General features: G+C 49.8%; 4 protein-coding genes across 4 annotated transcripts; 2 read left to right on the top strand and 2 right to left on the bottom strand.

Annotated features, from left to right (window-relative positions):
- Positions 1-14: 14 nt before the first annotated feature.
- Positions 15-6,423, top strand: FOBCDRAFT_290140 (armadillo-type protein; the record flags this gene model as incomplete). The annotated part of the gene is made up of 2 exons (XM_031176351.3): positions 15-5,711; positions 5,779-6,423. The coding sequence occupies 2 exons, from the start codon at positions 15-17 to the stop codon at positions 6,256-6,258; spliced, it is 6,177 nt and encodes a 2,058-aa protein (XP_031047484.2). The 3' UTR covers positions 6,259-6,423.
- A 1,227-nt stretch (positions 6,424-7,650) lies between these two features.
- On the bottom strand, positions 7,651-9,546 carry FOBCDRAFT_290138 (uncharacterized protein; the record flags this gene model as incomplete). The annotated part of the gene is made up of 4 exons (XM_031176350.3): positions 7,651-8,945; positions 9,010-9,215; positions 9,268-9,406; positions 9,469-9,546. The coding sequence occupies 4 exons, from the start codon at positions 9,544-9,546 to the stop codon at positions 8,007-8,009; spliced, it is 1,362 nt and encodes a 453-aa protein (XP_031047483.2). The 3' UTR covers positions 7,651-8,006.
- A 1,416-nt stretch (positions 9,547-10,962) lies between these two features.
- Positions 10,963-12,678, bottom strand: FOBCDRAFT_290134 (uncharacterized protein; the record flags this gene model as incomplete). The annotated part of the gene is made up of 3 exons (XM_059611764.1): positions 10,963-11,633; positions 11,684-12,543; positions 12,654-12,678. 3 exons carry the CDS (start codon positions 12,676-12,678, stop codon positions 10,974-10,976), a joined length of 1,545 nt encoding a protein of 514 aa, XP_059464440.1. The 3' UTR covers positions 10,963-10,973.
- A 1,192-nt stretch (positions 12,679-13,870) lies between these two features.
- On the top strand, positions 13,871-16,321 carry FOBCDRAFT_290132 (uncharacterized protein; the record flags this gene model as incomplete). The annotated part of the gene is made up of 2 exons (XM_031176348.3): positions 13,871-15,462; positions 15,690-16,321. Exons 1-2 carry the CDS (start codon positions 14,130-14,132, stop codon positions 16,319-16,321), a joined length of 1,965 nt encoding a protein of 654 aa, XP_031047481.2. The 5' UTR covers positions 13,871-14,129.
- Positions 16,322-17,503: the final 1,182 nt, after the last annotated feature.

The following is a 17,503-nucleotide window of genomic DNA, read 5'->3' as shown; positions in this document are numbered from 1 at the left end:
GATTTTCGTGCGCAATGTCGTCAACACAGGAGCCTGAAGCTCCAGCTCCAGCACGGAATCCCGAAGCGCAAGCTCCGTCCGACACCGCGACTACGAATCCAGAGCTCGATCTCCCCAAGCTTCAGTCCCTCCCCGCCGAACAGCAAGATCTTTTCCTGCTCACATATGTCTCGAGCTTGACGAAGCATGTCCTTGACTTAGCAGCGGATGATTGCACAGCACAGCAATTCTATCTCAAGAAGGAAATATTCCAGATAATTAACCTCTCTTCACCACAGCCTTCTCGAGTCATCCGGAATAATTTGGGGAAATGCTTAGCACACATCTTCGGAATTGGAGACAGGAAACTTCTCTTCGAAACGATCAACGACTTGATCGCAATTATATCGAGTGGAAAGTCAAAATCCGATGCTGAGATACGGACCAAGCATGCGGCTATTGTCTGCCTAGGCGATGTGTTCGCTTCTGCTGGCGACAGCGCCATTGGACTACACCCCCTTGCTTGCTCAACCCTACTCAAGCTTCTCAAGTCCTCCTCGAACAATGCTGGAATCCGTGCAGCTTGCCTTACCGCGCTTGGGAAGATCGTTGGTATGGTTGAAGGTAGCATGGATGAAGTGATTGCGCGTGACATCTGGAAGCAAGGACGAAATCATGCTTCATCCGACAAAGGCCATCTTGTTGTTGCTTCCGCCTGCCGGACTCTCAAAACATTGTTCAGGCACACACCTTATTTCTTGTACTCGAGTGACTTGGACAAACTCGAGACTGCAATATCCAAAGCATTTGACTCTCCTTCAGTCCAGGTCCGACAGGCTGCAGCAGAGTGCTTTGCCGAAGCCTTGTTCCAGGGTCATTCAGAGGGCGGTCCGCCAGAGGTTGCGTCACCAAAGGGCAAAAAGACCAAAAAAGCACTGAAACGTCAGTCCACGATACCTAATATTGCCGACGATGAGCTGGACATTCCCTCTAGATCAGCGAGCCCAGCTCCTTCAGGCAAGCGCAGTCAAGTGCTAGCTCTGTCTCTGACGGATATCCTCAAGAACCTGGCATCCCAATATGTAAAATCGACAGCCTCAAACAGAATTCGAGCAGCCATTGGTGTGTGCTATGGTAAGCTTTTCAGGCGACTGGGAGAAAAGCTTGTTGAGACAAACTATCTCAAAATAGTCGAGAGTCTCGCGATAGATGTGCTGGGTCACTCTACAATCGCCAACAATCGATATCGACTTCTGATTTCCAGAAATATAGTCGACGTCGTTATACAAGATGTCATTGGGCGCAAGATTTTGGGAGAGTCTGGCCAAATATCCGCTGCAAAATCCCTCATCAACAATGTCTTCAAGAACTACCCTCAAGCTCTAGCAGAAAGACCAGAGCCTTCTAAGCATACTCTGATCGCGACGCTGAGCGCTGTGTCTTCGCTTATCCAATCACTAGGATCTGCGGCAAATACCTTCGCAGAATCATGTCGAGACGGTCTCTTGCAAGTCTTGCAACATTCCAGTTATACTGTTCAGGTATTTGCATCTCACTGCATGAAGACGCTTGTCCTTGCCTGCCCCCAACAGCTTCTTCCTTGCCTTTCTGTTTGTATGAACAGCCTGAACCGAGAACTATCCCTTCTCGGATCGGGACGTAATTCGCCCAGAAGATGCATTGGATTTGCTCATGGACTCGCCGCAACTCTGAGTGCAAGCCCTGCTCGTCCACTCTATGGGTCAGTTGAGATCAACAGTCGCGTGTTGACTATTGCGACAAATATGTTGAAATCGAGCAGTCAAGCGCAGCTCAGGGTTGCAAGCACACAGATTCAAGTCGCTTGGGTTCTTATTGGAGGCTTGATGTCCTTGGGGCCAAACTTTGTCAAGATACATCTATCACAGCTCCTTTTACTTTGGAAGAATGCGCTTCCAAAACCCCTCGCCAAAGATAATACATCAGCCCGAAGTTTCCTAGAGGTGTCGTTCTTGACACATGTTAGAGAATGCGCGATGGGCTCGATTTTGGCCTTCCTCGAATTCAACAGTCGTCTCTTGACCGTGGATGTGTCAAAGAGAATAGCCGCCATGCTCCAGAACACGACGGCTTTCTTGAGAACTCTGCCGTCTAAGAAGACCTCTGACGACGTCAGCCAGAGACTAGCCCCTGCCCTACAGCTCCAAGATCTTGAGATGATGGTTCAGCGCAGAGTCTTGCAATGTTACGTCAAGCTCGTCAACCTCAGTCCTGCTGGTGGAAGCGAGGCACTCCTGCAGTCTAATTTGCTGACACTCGCGATTTCACTCTTCGCCGACCCGGAGAACTATGCACCAAACTCTTTGAGTGCCTCGATTGCGAATGCAGCCGCTACATTCGAGTCTGTCTGGGATGTGAGCGACAATTCAGGTTTCGGCATTACTGGCCTTGTTGCTGGCCCACGTGTCAGAAAGCTCCCTGGGCAGCAGGAAAATTCCGATGATGGGAACACAGATGAACTCGATAGTCCAGAAGACATGATAAATAATCTCCTGCGCTCGCCAATCTGTGGCAGTTTAGAGCATGATGCCTCTGTCTTGTATATTGGCAGTACAGACTCAGCTTCAAGTCCTGATCCTCCTGCCACGGAGGTCATCAACGCGGCTATTCAGCTGTTTGCATTCGCCTTCCCACTCACTCCTGGCAAGGTTCAGGAGAGTATACTCGAACAGATTCGAACATTTGCATCTGCTGGCACTCTGATCAGAGATCCTGGGCGCAAGGCTGCCATCAACGTCAACCTTGCTGTAGCCATTCTCACAACCATGAGGGTAGCTGTGAAAGAGACGAAATCGCCTTCAGGTGACATTTCGAACCAGGCAGTGGAAGCATTGCTACAAGATATCGTTCGCGACTTTGTCCTTGACCCAGACGAACATGTCAGAAGCTTGGGGTACGCTGCTACTGCTCGCTTATGCAATGTGTACGGAAATGGCTTTACGAATAGTGAGATCAAGTACCTAGTCGATACCATTGTGGGCAACCGTGAACCTAGTGCGAGAGCGGGCTGTGCCATGGCACTTGGGTCCATCCAAACTCAGGTGGGTGGCATGGCGGCCGGTTACCACCTGAAGACAATCCTCGGCATCTTAATGTCTCTTTGCAATGACCCTCACCCGGTGGTCCATTTCTGGGCACTCGAAGCGCTGTCACTCGCATCCGATGCCTCGGGGCTAAGTTTTGCTGGCTACGTCCCCAGCACTTTAGGCATGCTTGTTCAGCTTTATGTTTCAGAAACCCATCATGCCGAGATTTCCTCTGCAATTACAATGAATCTGGAGCTCGAACTTTCCACGACATCCGCTATCGCTCGTTGCGTTGATTCTCTCATTAACGTCCTGGGTCCTGACCTGCAGGATGCCACGAAGTCAAGAGAGCTGATATTCACTCTTGTTAACCGTTTCCGTGAGGAAGATGATTTGTTGGTACAGCGGGCTGCGCTGGGCTGCCTTGAGCATTTGTCGCTTTACGCCCCGGGGCATATGCAGTTCGCTGACTACGTCAAGTTGCTTCAAAAGTACCTGATGTCTGAATCCACAACTTTACGAGATGTATCAGTGGATGGGATACACAATATGATGAAACGGAATCCACAGGACGTCCTCAGAGAAGCAGAGACTGGGTTTGAGGAACAGCTTTGGCTAGTCCTTGACACCGTTCCGTCTCATGACGGAATTCGCAACATCATCCGCAACTGGATGCATCATACATGTCTTACGGAGACCAATGCTTGGCTTCAGAGATTCCAGGCTGTACTCAAGATGACAAGAGCACGGCCCAAGACAGAAGATACTCAATCTGGATCTAAAGGCAGTGGTCTACCCGACTTGCAAGACGAGGAGGTTGCTGGATTCGCTGCAGCAGCTGGTGCTGCTAAAGATGAGAAGGAAACCAAGGCTACTTCTGAAGTTGAGCCTTTAAGATGGCAAGTAACGACCTTTGCACTGAGCTGCATCGATGAGATGTTCTTGATAATTGCAAAGGACGTGACTGCCAATGGAGAGTCCAAAGCCCAGAGCGATCTTCAGGGCAAGGTTGCAGATGTTGTTCGCATGGCGTTCTCGGCGTCAACCTCTAGTGTCTTGGAGCTCCGTATCTGGGGCCTGAAGATCATAGGAGACATACTCAAGATGTTTGGCAAAACACCCGATCCAGACTTTGAAGAGGCGATGTTGCTGGAGCAGTATCAGGCTCAAATCAGCTCCGCTCTTACCCCAGCATTTGCAGCCGACTCATCACCTGAACTTGCTTCAGAAGCAGTCAATGTCTGTGCTAGCTTCATCTCAATCGGTATTGTCACCGACGTGGATCGCATGGGTAGGATTCTCAAGACTCTTGTCAGCGCTCTAGAGAATTTCTCCAAAGATAGTGAGAATGCCGCGATTGGTGACCTGAAAAGCCTGAGTTCCAATGCGCAGGTCATGGTAAAGATATCGGTGTTCTCTGCTTGGGCGGAGCTCCAGGTTGCAAGCTCAGAGCAGAAATATCTCCTGGATGTGCTCAGGCCTCACATCGGCACATTGACGCCCCTTTGGTTGGAGTCACTTCGTGAGTTCGCACGACTTCGATTCGAGCCTGACATTTCGATGACCTTGGGACCCCCTTCACTCTCTGGGAGTCTCGACACCATCTATGCAGCCCTGAACCGCGAGACATTGCTGCGGTTCTACCAGGATGCCTGGCTGAAGTTGGTAGATGCGATTGCCAGCTTAATCGAACAGGATAGTGAATTTGTGTTTGATGCCCTCGATGGAAAGGAATCAGATGGTCCCTCAGCGAGCGGCAAGAGCAAGAATTCCGATATCAATTACAGAGACGAGCCTGTGGCATTCTTCTTTGTTCTGTTCGGTCTGGCCTTTGAGGCGCTTGCCACGCGTTCTGGGCAAAGCGATTCTTTGGCTACGCACGAACAGACGCTAGCCATCCTTCAAGCCCTCAAGAAGATCCTCCACCCAAGTGTGTCTGGCCATGCTATCTACAGGCCGGATGTGTTTTCCGAGACCATGGACTTATTGGATCGCCTAGTGCTCACCGAGAGCCTCGACGTTCAAGGTGTGATCGTGGAGATCGCAAGCGTTCTGTGCATTGCGCACCCTTCTGCAAGGAGGCACGCCACTGAAGAGGGCGACCTGTCTGATGATATTGACCAGCTCTTTGAGCTGACGCGAATCATCGTTCTTGTTCTTACGGGGCTTCTTCCAAATCTTTCCGAAGGGAACCAACCAGCCAGGCACCAGATGAACGAAGAAGCCATCCTTCTCGTACGGTCATCTCTCAACGCGCTCGTGGATGCTGCAGAGGTCTTTCCAGCTATCATCAAGACCGATCTGCATGCTTGCATCATACACATCTTTGCCACAATTTTATCAACGCCTGGTTGCCAGGAGCTCATAGTCCCACAGTCCCTGTCCACACTGAAGCGTTTCGTCGGTAGCATGTCCAAGTCAAGAAGGAACCACAGCAATGGCGAGCCATCTTCCACAGATATTCAATTGCAGGGATGCCTACGCCGATTCCTGTCGATATACCTCAACGCACAGAAGCGTGAGGCTCCTCAATCCCTTACTTGTGTCAAAAACTGTCTGCTGGCTACGACAATCCTCTTTACTGGAGGCCAGAATCACCTTCCAGCTTCTGAAGCTCTTGTGGCCCGTTATCTTGAGGAGTTGATGGACTGTCTCACTGATCGAATGGTATGTATTAGCCGGCTCACTTTCACCCCCCACTCTGGGGACATCAACTAACAATAGCCTATTTTAGACTGCCAAGATCGCGGCCAACTGCATTAAGTCGCTGCTGCTCCAGCCATCCCAGACCAGTGCTGATCTCAGCATTGCTCGTTACCTGTTTCCCCGACTTGTAGCCTTTGTGACTGATACAGACCCTGAGGATCCCGAGAATGCTAGGTCCTTGATTGCCCAGACTCTTTGCCAATACGTGGGCACGGGTGTTAGGGGTCGACATTTGGCCGCTATGGCAGTGGTGATCCCAACATTGATGGCCCGAGCAACAGCTGAAGGTGAGGAGGTATACCAAGAGACTAGCGCACGATTACTCGAGCTTGCCGCAATCGATCAGGAGACGTTCAGAGCAGTAGTAGGCGGCATGAGCGATGGTCAAAAGGGGTTCCTCGAAGAGGTAATTCGCTTCGGCAGGCAAAACACAGGCCATGTGAGCAAGGCTGCAACAGGAGAGTCCGGGCAACCAAGTATTGCACTGAAGATGGACTTCGGAGGTTGATCTGACGTATATTTCACGAGGTGCCTATCCGTACAAGGGTGGGCGATGAGGTCGAGACATCATGAGCAAAGTTCAATTCCCAAAGCTAAGCTGCATTCCTTCTTGGCAAGCTTAAACTTATGTTCATTCTTCAGTCGGACATGCATACCTATTACCAAAAAAAAAAAAAAAAAAAAAAAAAAAAGACAAAGAACCGCAAAAGACCACAAGCATCTATATTGAGACCGTCAGGGGCGTGTGACAGTGAAGCAGAAGCACCACTTGTCGTGCTAGACAAGCTGACAGGGGGACGACAACGGGCGATGAACGGCAGCACGTACCAGACAGCGACCTACAGCTAAAGCCTGAGGTAGAATGATTCGATACGGTACGATTCAGCTGGCCCAACGGCCGGCGTGTCCCCGATAGAAAGATTGTGGAGTCACTTGTCATGTTACACAAGGATCGCTGTAGCCTATTCGCACAATGTTCTGGGCCAAACATGCATTGCATTGCATTACATTACATTGCACGGGCGTAGCGCCAGTCACTGTACAGCATGCCCGGGGCTACCGGCAATATGCCGTGCTAACGATATCGACTGCATACGATAGCAACATGCAAGTCTGAAAGTCGCGGAACTACCAATCAACAAGGTTCACTCTGTGTGACATGGGCACGAAAAGAGAGAATGATAGAATGGGGTTATGACGGGGCTTTTTATACATGCAATGGAATAGATATGGTTAATGGTTACACATATAATTATGGCGTCATGACACACCGAGATACAAGCACGAAGCACCTGTGGCCTCCTCCATCATGCGGTGTGCAACAACAGCTCTGTTGTTTTACACAGCCCTCATCTCCCTGCTAGTGGCAGCCCAAGACATAGGTAGTGCTACTGTGCTCTTTAGCAGGCCGATAGCCCTACGAATTTTCGGTTCGAGGTTCTAATTTTTAGCTTCCAAGCTAACATGGACTAGAGCTGGCCCACAGGGAAATAACACCGCGAATATTCGGGGGTTGTACGCACCAGCTTCTGGAACATCAGCTAACACGGTCAGGAATAGCATAGCCGTGACAGACTAGGCCCATACACTGGGCAATGCTAAGTTACTGAGTGAGAGCAACGAGATAGGAAACCCCATCGTGAGGTGAGAGAACTCCACTGAAGAGAAGCACAGGTAGCCATGCATCCATCCAACAGTTGAGGCGAGCGCCAACAAGGGCTGGTTTGTTTTACGTTTGCGTTTCTCTTTTGATCCGTTTGGCCAGAAACCCCGAATCAAAAGAAACAAGAGGCCTCCGCAGAATCTTGTTGGTCTGTGTCACCATGGCATGGTGGGTATATTGTAGGGATGTCAGATATCAGAGATATTTTTCTTTCTTTTTCTGACTTCTCTACGCAATCTGGGCTAGACATTATCTGATCCTTGAGGATGCACGGCCTTTGCAAGGATTAATGATTTGGGCTGTGACGTTTCCTATAGTAGACCCAAGTGACAAAGATTTCACTGACATGCAGCTCTTTGACCTTGCGTCAGACTTTAGTGCTTGCTAGTCACGCAGTAGAACATGCCCATGTGGTCTTCAGTTAGGGACAAACGTAACGGCAACAATGACAATTCAACTCTTTGTACTTTGTTGGAGTGGTCACAAATTCCAGCTCTGGCCTGTCCGTCACTTGTTGTTAAGCAGCCCCTGACATTTATTGATAGACATACGCTGAAAGGTTTGAATCGTTCGTTTTCGTTCTATCCAGGACATCAGTGCTTGTCATGATGATGGGAGGTTCCATCAACGATGACCAGCTTTTCATCCTTGACGCTGATCTCCTTTTCGGCGGATGCCTTTTTCGACGACAACTTTTTATCCACTTGCGACCCCGAAGATTTCCTGCTTGAAGACGACTTCTTTTCTGTTGCCTTCTTTTTATCAGATCCCGTTGGCTTAGTCCCTTTGTTCTTTGACCTTTGGGACTTCTCGTTCCGTCTTCGGCCATCATCTCTCCTGCGGGATGGAGCAGTTGGTACATTTGCCTCGCTCCTCTCAGAGTCGGCCCAGTTCGACGATTCATGCGAAACGCTGGGCTCCCCAAGCCCTTCCACCTCTACATCCTCTCGAGTGGGTCGCGCTATCATTCTTCTGCCTTGGAAACGTGCTTTGTTGAACTGCTCCATCGCAATATTCGCTGCCGCGACGTTTTCAAAAACGACCAAGATGTAGCCCCTGAGGTAATTGCTGTCGCTGTTCTTGGGTATCTCGATGGATTCGATCTTGTCCTTGTCCACTTTGCGCCGAACCCAAGATTTGACTTCATCGGCTTCCGCTTGTTGCGGGAATGGCGACACACATAGCTTGCGTGTTTCCGGTACCGCGTATTCCGACCTATAGGATGGCTCGCCGCTGGAGAAGCTACAATTCGGGTAGTACCCTGGATGCTCACTAATACCTCGATAAGGAAGAGCAAGCTGGCTTCCTTCGTGTTGGTATTGTGGAGAGTACGAGACTGCACCTGGTTTTGGGGGAAATAACCGAGTACCGGTATCATTGTATGTGTAGTAGCTCCCCGGGCTGGCAGCCACATAAGTTGCTGGAGTGTTTGTGGTTACTGTAACTGGTAGCTGCTGGGAGTAGCTTGGGTTCGAGAAAGACTGAGTGGTGAATCGGGGGCTGTTGCCCGGAGGGTAACTAGCTATGTAGTACTAGAGTCAAAGAGTCATTACCGGGTTCTCTTCAAAGCTTGTGTCTTCAGATAGGCCAGCTTACCTGCCCAGGTGCAGCAGAATACTGCGGAGACATAGCCATCGGAGTTGGCAGGAAATAGGGGCTGGGAGGTGTGGCTTGATACTGCAGTGTCTGTGAAATGACAGCTTGCGGTGGTGTAGCAAGCTCCTTGATTTTGATAGAATGCTCACGGTTTCTGTCGGACGCAATGATCGAGCGACCTTTGAAAACACCACCGTTGAGAAGGGCTGCTACCACATTAGCTCGGCCAGATATTCGTCTTGCGAGATGTATGCTTACCCCATGCCCTTTCAAAGTTATCTCTTCCCCGGACTCGGACCCATCCTGAGGTACTGCTCTGGAAGACCTCGATATGGTCCACTACGCATGCCGTACGTGTCCAATCTTTCAACTCCTGCCACGAGGTTGCGAATGGTAACTGAAAGAATATTTAGCTTTGTTACCGTAGCACAGGTCATAATGGATAGGGAAAGACCGCACGTTGCAAATGGTAATGTAGTAGATGCCAGTCTCATCGCCGGGACCAACGTCCGCTTGGACTGTAGCTTCGGCAGGCATAGGATGAAGGAATCTGCACGAAGCCGACAAGTTTCCAGTTCCGAGCAGGTTCTTGCGTGATGCTACAAGAGTTTGGAAAGAAAGTCAAAAGTTGTGTGACGATGACACGAGAAGCAACTGGGAGTGCGCACTAGAAAAGTGACAACTATGAGTTTGGTCAACTGTACTATCTCGTCACTGAGTCGCGCTGATCTCCAGGGCTCTGAATGAAGGCTCTTGGAAGCTTCGAATTAGGCTCGATCATATTGTGAATCAATGACAAGCAAAGGCCGTGTGTATGCTTTATATCCAGCTTCTCGCAACAGCTGGCATGAGAGCGGCAAGATAGAAGCAGAAGAGACAACAACCCGTCTAGCATCTTCCAAACGTTGCTTTTGAATCGTTCTTTACCAGCTCTGGATTCGCTTGCATTCGATCCCAGCCCGCGGGCCATAATTTGGGCGCCCCGGGGTCCGGAAAGGACACCGAAATATGGGCGATTTGCAGAGGCACATATCGTCTCAGTATTGAGAGAACGCCGAGAAACGTTGAGACTAATAAGTCTGGATCTGGCAAGCTCGCCTCCTCCTGGATGATTAACGGTGCAGTGTAACCCGAGATCCCTGTCGGCGTTTCGACATGCATCCTGACTCTCAGCCTCGAGATGTGGGGTTCCAGCTAGAGGCAGATCGTCCGAAACCGTAGGGTTCAATGTCGTTGCGGAAGTAAGGGTGTTCATTTCGCGCTTGGACGCTAGATAGAAATCTTCAAAAGGTGCAGGTTCTCGTAGACGTTGTTCCTCGACTCAGCTCTATGCCCAGGTGCTGTAGATCAATCCAAGCCACCAGCCGTAAATGTCTAGGCATGTCTCTCCCTGGTCGACATGCAGAGGACCGGGTTGAGTCCCGCATGAGATAATGACTTATCATATTGCGATCACTGCTCCACCATTTGACGAAATATTAGTTAGCTCGGTGGTAGGTAGTGACAGATCCATCGACAATCAAGGCGATGATCGAATGCCCGGCGCAAGGTACCAAAGTTCTCTCTTGATCTCACGGTGAGAAGAGCAGTGGCAGCCTGTAACTTGAGGTCTCTTTTCGCAACCATGCGTGCATGTCGCTTCCGTGGCGCCAACAAAACGTGGATTCGATTCGTTGCTTATTGGAGGTGCAATTTGCAAGCTGTCGCTACCATGAGAGAAGAGGAAACTACACGCCTTTTATGACAGCCTCGTTATGCAGTCATGCCCTTGACATCAAATGGAAGCGCCATTCGTGTAACATGACCCTAGCCACTGGAATGACTCAAATGCGGGATATCATCTCCGATAGAGTCCAGCCTTGTCCTTCCATCCTTTTTAACCTTACACGTGCCAAGCCGTAACCATTTCCTAAAGGCGGTGATTCAGTTTGTGCCGTACAGAGGTGGCCCTGGCGACGCTCCTTCTATACGTGCTTGAAAGAGAAGGTATCGTCCAAGGTGGATGTGTCGTCTGGCATCAGAGAAGATATGTCGACAGTATCTCCAAGATCCTGTACCGATCCCATGGTTCTATCACCAACCGCCCCCTCACGCCATGGAGTCGGGCATTGTGCCCCATCTGAGCACGATACTAAGACTCCGTTTTGCGCGTCTGAGATCACCACAACCGGGAATTCGGGGTCACTGTTGATCCATGTTGTTCTAGTCCTTCCAACAATCTTGCCGTTTGGTAGATGAGCGCCCAAAGAGACTGGCTTGGGACCTTCGGACAGCGGGTCCCAAACAAAGGACACACCGCGATACTTTTCATCTTGGCATGTCACCAGAAGAAGCTCACGGGCAGTGGGATGCCAATGAAAGTCCACGACTGAGTGAAACATCAGTACTGCCCGGAGCTCAGCTGCGGTGACATCCCAGATCCACAGCGTGGTAGGGGTATCATCAAGCTTGGTAACTAACAGAGTTGAAGATGCGTCAAAGGCCAATGAAGAGCATCCAGCTCTGACCTCGTTAGGGATCTTGCCGTCGATCAGTCGGTTCGGAGGTGCAACCATCTGGTTCGCACGAAGAAATGTATACGGGCTCCCTCCGTGGGACGAATCGTTCAGCTGCTCCTGCCAGACCTAGGATATTTTGTGAGAATCGAAGCAAGCCGTAGATGAAGTGAGCTCACCTGCAGGGTGTCCTTGGGGACAACCGTAGTGGGATGTACAAGTTTCAGGCCACCTCTCCATGTCTGCGTGCTGAGAGCGCCCACTGTTCTACTGCCATCGCCCATGGCACATAGCGACGCGTCAGGACTGAGACTGCAATTCTTAATCCCCGTCTCGAGGTCGGCATCCTCGCCTCCCGTGATGCTGGACGCCCCAATAGAACGGAAAGGCTGGCCGTCGGGTGTGTAGAGCAAGAGATTATGCCCATGTGCCGGGCCGTCCCACAGCAGAAGCCATTGGCCGTCAGGAGTCCATTTCAAGCCATGAGCGTCGACTGTTTCCGGGTACCAAGATCGCAGAACTTGCCTCGATTTGGGATGGTGAATACTGATAGCATCTCGACCATTTGTTCGGGTCAAGATGGCAAGATGTGACGTCTGAGGTCGTACAGAAAAGCCCCTAGGGGCGGATGAGGGGAGGTAAAACTTGGGGTTGCCTATCTCGATAGCTTTAGAAGTTGATAGATCGAAAATGGAAAACTTGAGGCCAAATGCAGCACAGGCAAAGACCTCGTCATCGTGGGCGCCAAACTGCACAAGTGTCTGCTTTCCACCACCAACTGCAGGGTTCTTGATCGTGGCACGAAATGACGAGTCAACTATTGACGAGACATGAATCTGGTCGGCACTTGCAACAAGGATACGGGACGATGAAGGTGACCATGCGAGCGTGGTTACAGGGGTCGTGAGATCTGGGGGTAATTTGACCACATGCGCGATCGAAAGTGAGAGAGCCAAGCGCACTGTGATGCTCTGCGATGATATTGTAGCAATAAATCTTCCGTCAGGGCTGGGCACGCAATGAGGTGAGGCTGTGAATCCTGGTTAGTAGTGTTCAGTGTCTCGGGTGCTGTCTAAAAGGAGGAGAAGGGGGAGCCGAGCCCAGGAAATCAATGCATTCTAGAATTGGTATAGTAAGGTAGATTTCTACCTTTGAAGACACGTGAGGGATGCATCACGACTGTCACCTGAAGAAGTGTTGTAGATGAGAGGTGAGGAGTGAAATCTGGTAATCGAATCGTGAGGGCGGGGTTATAAAGTGGTTGACTACCAAAAGAAAAAGGGGAAGTCAGGCGACGGTCTCGCTAAAGCCTTTCTTCGATCTATCAAGTTCTCTTCGTGTTTTGATGGTCTTTAGCATCGATGCTCTTTGAGTGGTTCAGTTCTTCAATCTTCAATCTGATAGTGTAATGAGGAAGCAGTTAAAGGTGGGGGGCGTTTTAATGTTTTGATATTTCCTCATCTGTGCTAGCGTCACCGGCTATCAAAGTGGAGGGTTCCTGATTTCAATGCGCTGAACAACCTAACCTTCCATTGTGTGGACAGGTACGTATATTGGTCAAGGAATCTTATTTGCATTTATCAGTATAGACAACAGTAACTCATCTATTATTAAAATCTTGGGCATGCCAGCCTATAATGCTGTGTTGGGTGCGTTTGAATCAGGCGGCTATATGCCTAGTACATCACAACCCGCCGTATAAATTGGCATCGGATCAGGTGTCTCTATCGATGTCCATACTCATCTTCAACATTCAGTTGCGTATAAAGTCTTTAAGAAACTTGAGCTAGACGGCAGTATATATTTATATCATGCTAATTTCGACCTAAGCGGTCTGATTCTTATATCATTCGCAGGGTTCCCTTGCTTAACAAACTGTAGTTCTTGGATTAGTACGTATGCGGAAATACTAATTTACGTATGATAAGGTATGGCGCATCATGGGAATGAATATCCTTACCCATACATAGGTCAGCTAGTGTTTCCTAATTGGTCATCAATTTAGGTTCCAATACGCATGTTCCATGATGAATTTGTATCATGCACACGAACAAGTCCCATGCATTCTGAAGTAGGCATTGAAAGAAGAGCCAATTCTGTGTCGAACGAGTATTCCACCTGACTAGAATCCCCTGAAACAACATCATGAGTTCAGGCCGAACTGTCACCGCTGACAAGTTACAGTATCTTTATCATTCCACTTTCGAACTAACGTTACTGTTGCAGTCTGTGCAACTCCGCGGCTTAAACTAATGTTAGACTGGAGGCTATTTCCATTACTCAGCGCGGGGATCGGATTGTGGCGAGCGGGCCCATGATAAGATTGGATAGCTCAAGAGGGACAGACACTTCATACTTGCGTATTTGACCTATTTAGGTCATGATAGGTAGGTACCTAGGGTTGGAACTATTGTTAAACGAAGCGCCGACGGCCGACAGAGACACCAAGTCAGCTTATTCTTTCATTTGCCAACCTCTTTGCTCTCTCTTCTCGTCATTGTCGCATCGTGATTGCGATAGCACGAAACGATGGAATCATAGCAAGCGAACCCCTCATATGTAACCATCTTTCTTCCCCCACTTGTCAAATACATAACTACTTAGGTATCGTAACGCCTCAGAATTATGTCGTTGCTTCGCCTTTTAGGCTCGAGAGCTTCGGTCTCAGCCAAAACTAAAACTACCCTACAACGAACGGCTCCTTCGCGAGTGCTGCTCGCTTGTCCCTCCTCTAGAACCATTGCGACAGCTTCTGCGAGACCCCAAGAGGCACCCCGCGAACCTCCCTCCACAACACCAGAGATCGACCTCCTACAGTCTCGCCGCCGGCGCATCCGAGATCCAAAACCCTTCTCCGACTTCCTCACAGATACTTTCCACCGACAACATGATTACCTTCGCATATCTGTCTCGGAGCGCTGCAATCTGCGATGTGTCTACTGCATGCCTGAAGAAGGCGTGCCATTGTCGCCAAACCGAGAGCTCTTGACGACACCAGAGATTGTCCTCTTGTCGTCCGTATTTGTCTCGCAGGGTGTGACTAAGATCAGATTGACGGGAGGAGAACCGACTGTGCGGCGAGATATCCTCCCTCTGATGCACCAGATTGGAGAGCTGCGACGGCATGGCCTAAAGGAAATCTGTATCACAACCAACGGCATCTCTCTGCACCGGAAGCTCGACAGCATGATCGAGAGTGGACTGACGGGTGTCAACCTGAGCCTCGACACTCTGGATCCTTGGCAATTCCAGATCATGACAAGGAGGAAAGGCTTCGAGGCCGTGCAGAAGAGCATCGATAGGATTCTTGAGCTCAACAGACTTGGTGCTGGCATCAAGCTCAAGATCAACTGCGTGGTTATGAGGGGTATCAACGACAGAGAGGTGCTCCCCTTCGTGGACCTGACGCAAGAAAAGGACATCGAAGTCCGCTTCATCGAGTACATGCCATTTGACGGCAACAAATGGAGCAAAAATAAGATGTTTAGCTACCAAGAGATGCTGGACCTCATCAGGACAAAGTACCCAACACTGCAAAAAGTGCAGGATCACAAGAACGATACAAGCAAGACATGGCACATTCCAGGCTTCACTGGAAGAATAGGCTTCATCACGAGCATGACGCACAACTTCTGCGGGACTTGCAACCGTCTTCGAATAACAGGTGACGGCAACCTCAAGGTGTGCTTGTTTGGCAATGCTGAGGTGTCTCTACGGGATATCCTCCGGAAGTCCAACAGTGGCGAGCCCATCGATGAGCAGGCTTTCGATGCCATAAAACAGATCGAGATGGACCGGCGGAGGGACTTATTGACGTCAGACCGGACTCCTCTCGGTCTGGCACCTAACGAGATGGAGCTGCTCGAAGTCATTGGTGCTGCCGTCAAGAGAAAGAAGGCAAAACATGCGGGCATTGGTGAGCTGGAGCATATGAAGAATAGGCCCATGATCTTGATAGGTGGGTGATTACACTCCTGTGTTCATCTTTTGCAAAATTTCCACGCATGGTTCGCAATGTCAGACTCAAGTGTATGGTTCAAGAGACGTTATTCACAGATTGTTCGCGGGGCAACTATCATGCACTTATGGGGCGGCGTTGAAGGGTTGTTTCGCTACTTAAACTTTGAGGCTTAGATACCCTCCTATATGAGTTGGAAGTAATACTGAATTGAGTTTTTGTTGTAGATACCATTAGTCCGTCTTCGTCATTGCGAACCATGCCTCCTCGAATACAATCCCTTCTGCGTAACGGTCCCTGCTTCACGGCTGGCCGATCTGTTTTCACACAGCAGCGACTCTTCTCCAATACTCGCCATGTCCGAGGACAGGACAGCAGCGACAACACAAAGCTGACACATGTCTCTGCCTCTGGAGAGGCACGGATGGTCTCCATATCAGACAAGACGGTGACATCACGCATCGCCAAAGCTGCATGCACCGTCCGATTCTCGAACACCACAGCGATTGGGCTCATCAGAGACAACCAGATGAGGAAGGGAGATGTCCTGGGTGTTGCGCGGATCGCTGGCATCATGGCATCGAAGCGAACTCCAGATCTGATCCCACTCTGTCATCCGATCTCGCTCTCCAAGGCCACGGTTGATCTCGACGTCAGGGGTGACGACAGGGTAGAGATCGCTGCCACGGTCACGTGTGACGGAAAGACGGGGGTGGAGATGGAGGCGCTGACGGCGGCGTCTACGGCGGCATTGACAGTTTACGATATGTGCAAGGCTGTGGATAAGGGCATGGTTATTGAGGGTTTGAGAGTTGTCCTCAAGGATGGGGGGAAGAGTGGGAGATGGGAAATGGAGTAAGCCTCAGCCCTAACCAACCACATAATAGGAATATGCAACTACCATTATACGGTGTGATAGAACCTCATATACATAGTAGGTCCCGTCTTTAACGAAACAGAAAGTGTGACTCATCTGATCCGCCTCATCTCACACCTCTAAGACCGACGAATTGTCATTTTGAGACATAGGGTCTTGGTAGAACTCAGCCCAAGACCACAATTATGCGCAGAAGTTAGGAAGCAACATACAATCATCAATGTACACTAAGAAGCTCCCTAACCTGTAGTCGTCTTCTCCACCCAGTGATGGGACGTTTGAGAATACCTGATCCTCTTGATTCAGCCACAATGCAGGAGTCGTTTAATCACCTCTCATCTGCGGGTGATATTAATCGCGAGATTGATTAAACAGGAGCCGCGCAAGCCACCATGACCACAAAGGCAAGGGGAAAAAAGCAATTCTTCGGAGACAATAGCTACAGTCGAGACATTTAACGGCAATCTAGGGTTGTGCTGCAGAAGCGCCAGGTTAAACTCGAGACCAACGGAGCCGCCCGGCACCTCCAAGATTAAAGCCCTGGCAGGGAATCCGATAGCTAAGCGGTAAACTTCCTATTCAAGACGAGCGAGAAACATAAGAATGTGACAGGCTGACAGGGCTCGGCATTGCATGCAGAGAGGGAATTGTCTGTTGCACATGACCCTTGTGAGGCGTTGACGATGTGCATCAAACAGGAGGGGAACAAAAGGCGGTGGAGGAGATGTACCTACCTACTATAGGCACATACCGTCAATCGATGCCCTTGTTGTGTTGTGTTGTGCATTTGTAGAAACCTCTTGGTTGATCAAGTAGCTCATACGGGTTGAAAGACCAGAACCAACTGACCATCATCTTTATGCCTCAGGCAAATCTTCAGCTTAGCTTTCCACCACTCTAGGACCGCATGTAGCCTTTACTAAGTCCATATGTCAAACCTAAGAGATGGTGCAAGATACAGCCAATCGAAGATAACTGATAAGAATGCCGAGGAGCCGCAACTGAACAGGGGATGTTGAAGGTCGACTTCCGATACAGGTAAAGCACATCATCCACTTAGAGTCTTGGCACTCCGGGCCCTAATAAAGTCAAATGGTGTGGGCCTACGGAGTAGACCAGGAACTCTTTGATGAGAAGGGAGTTTTTTTGAGGCAAGCCTTCGGC

Source organism: Fusarium oxysporum, chromosome III (assembly GCF_013085055.1).
Source record: "Fusarium oxysporum Fo47 chromosome III, complete sequence".
In the NCBI taxonomy this organism is placed as follows: Eukaryota; Fungi; Ascomycota; class Sordariomycetes; order Hypocreales; family Nectriaceae; genus Fusarium; species Fusarium oxysporum.
Note: the sequence above shows the minus strand (reverse complement) of the source record. Positions and strands in the feature narration are given on the sequence as shown.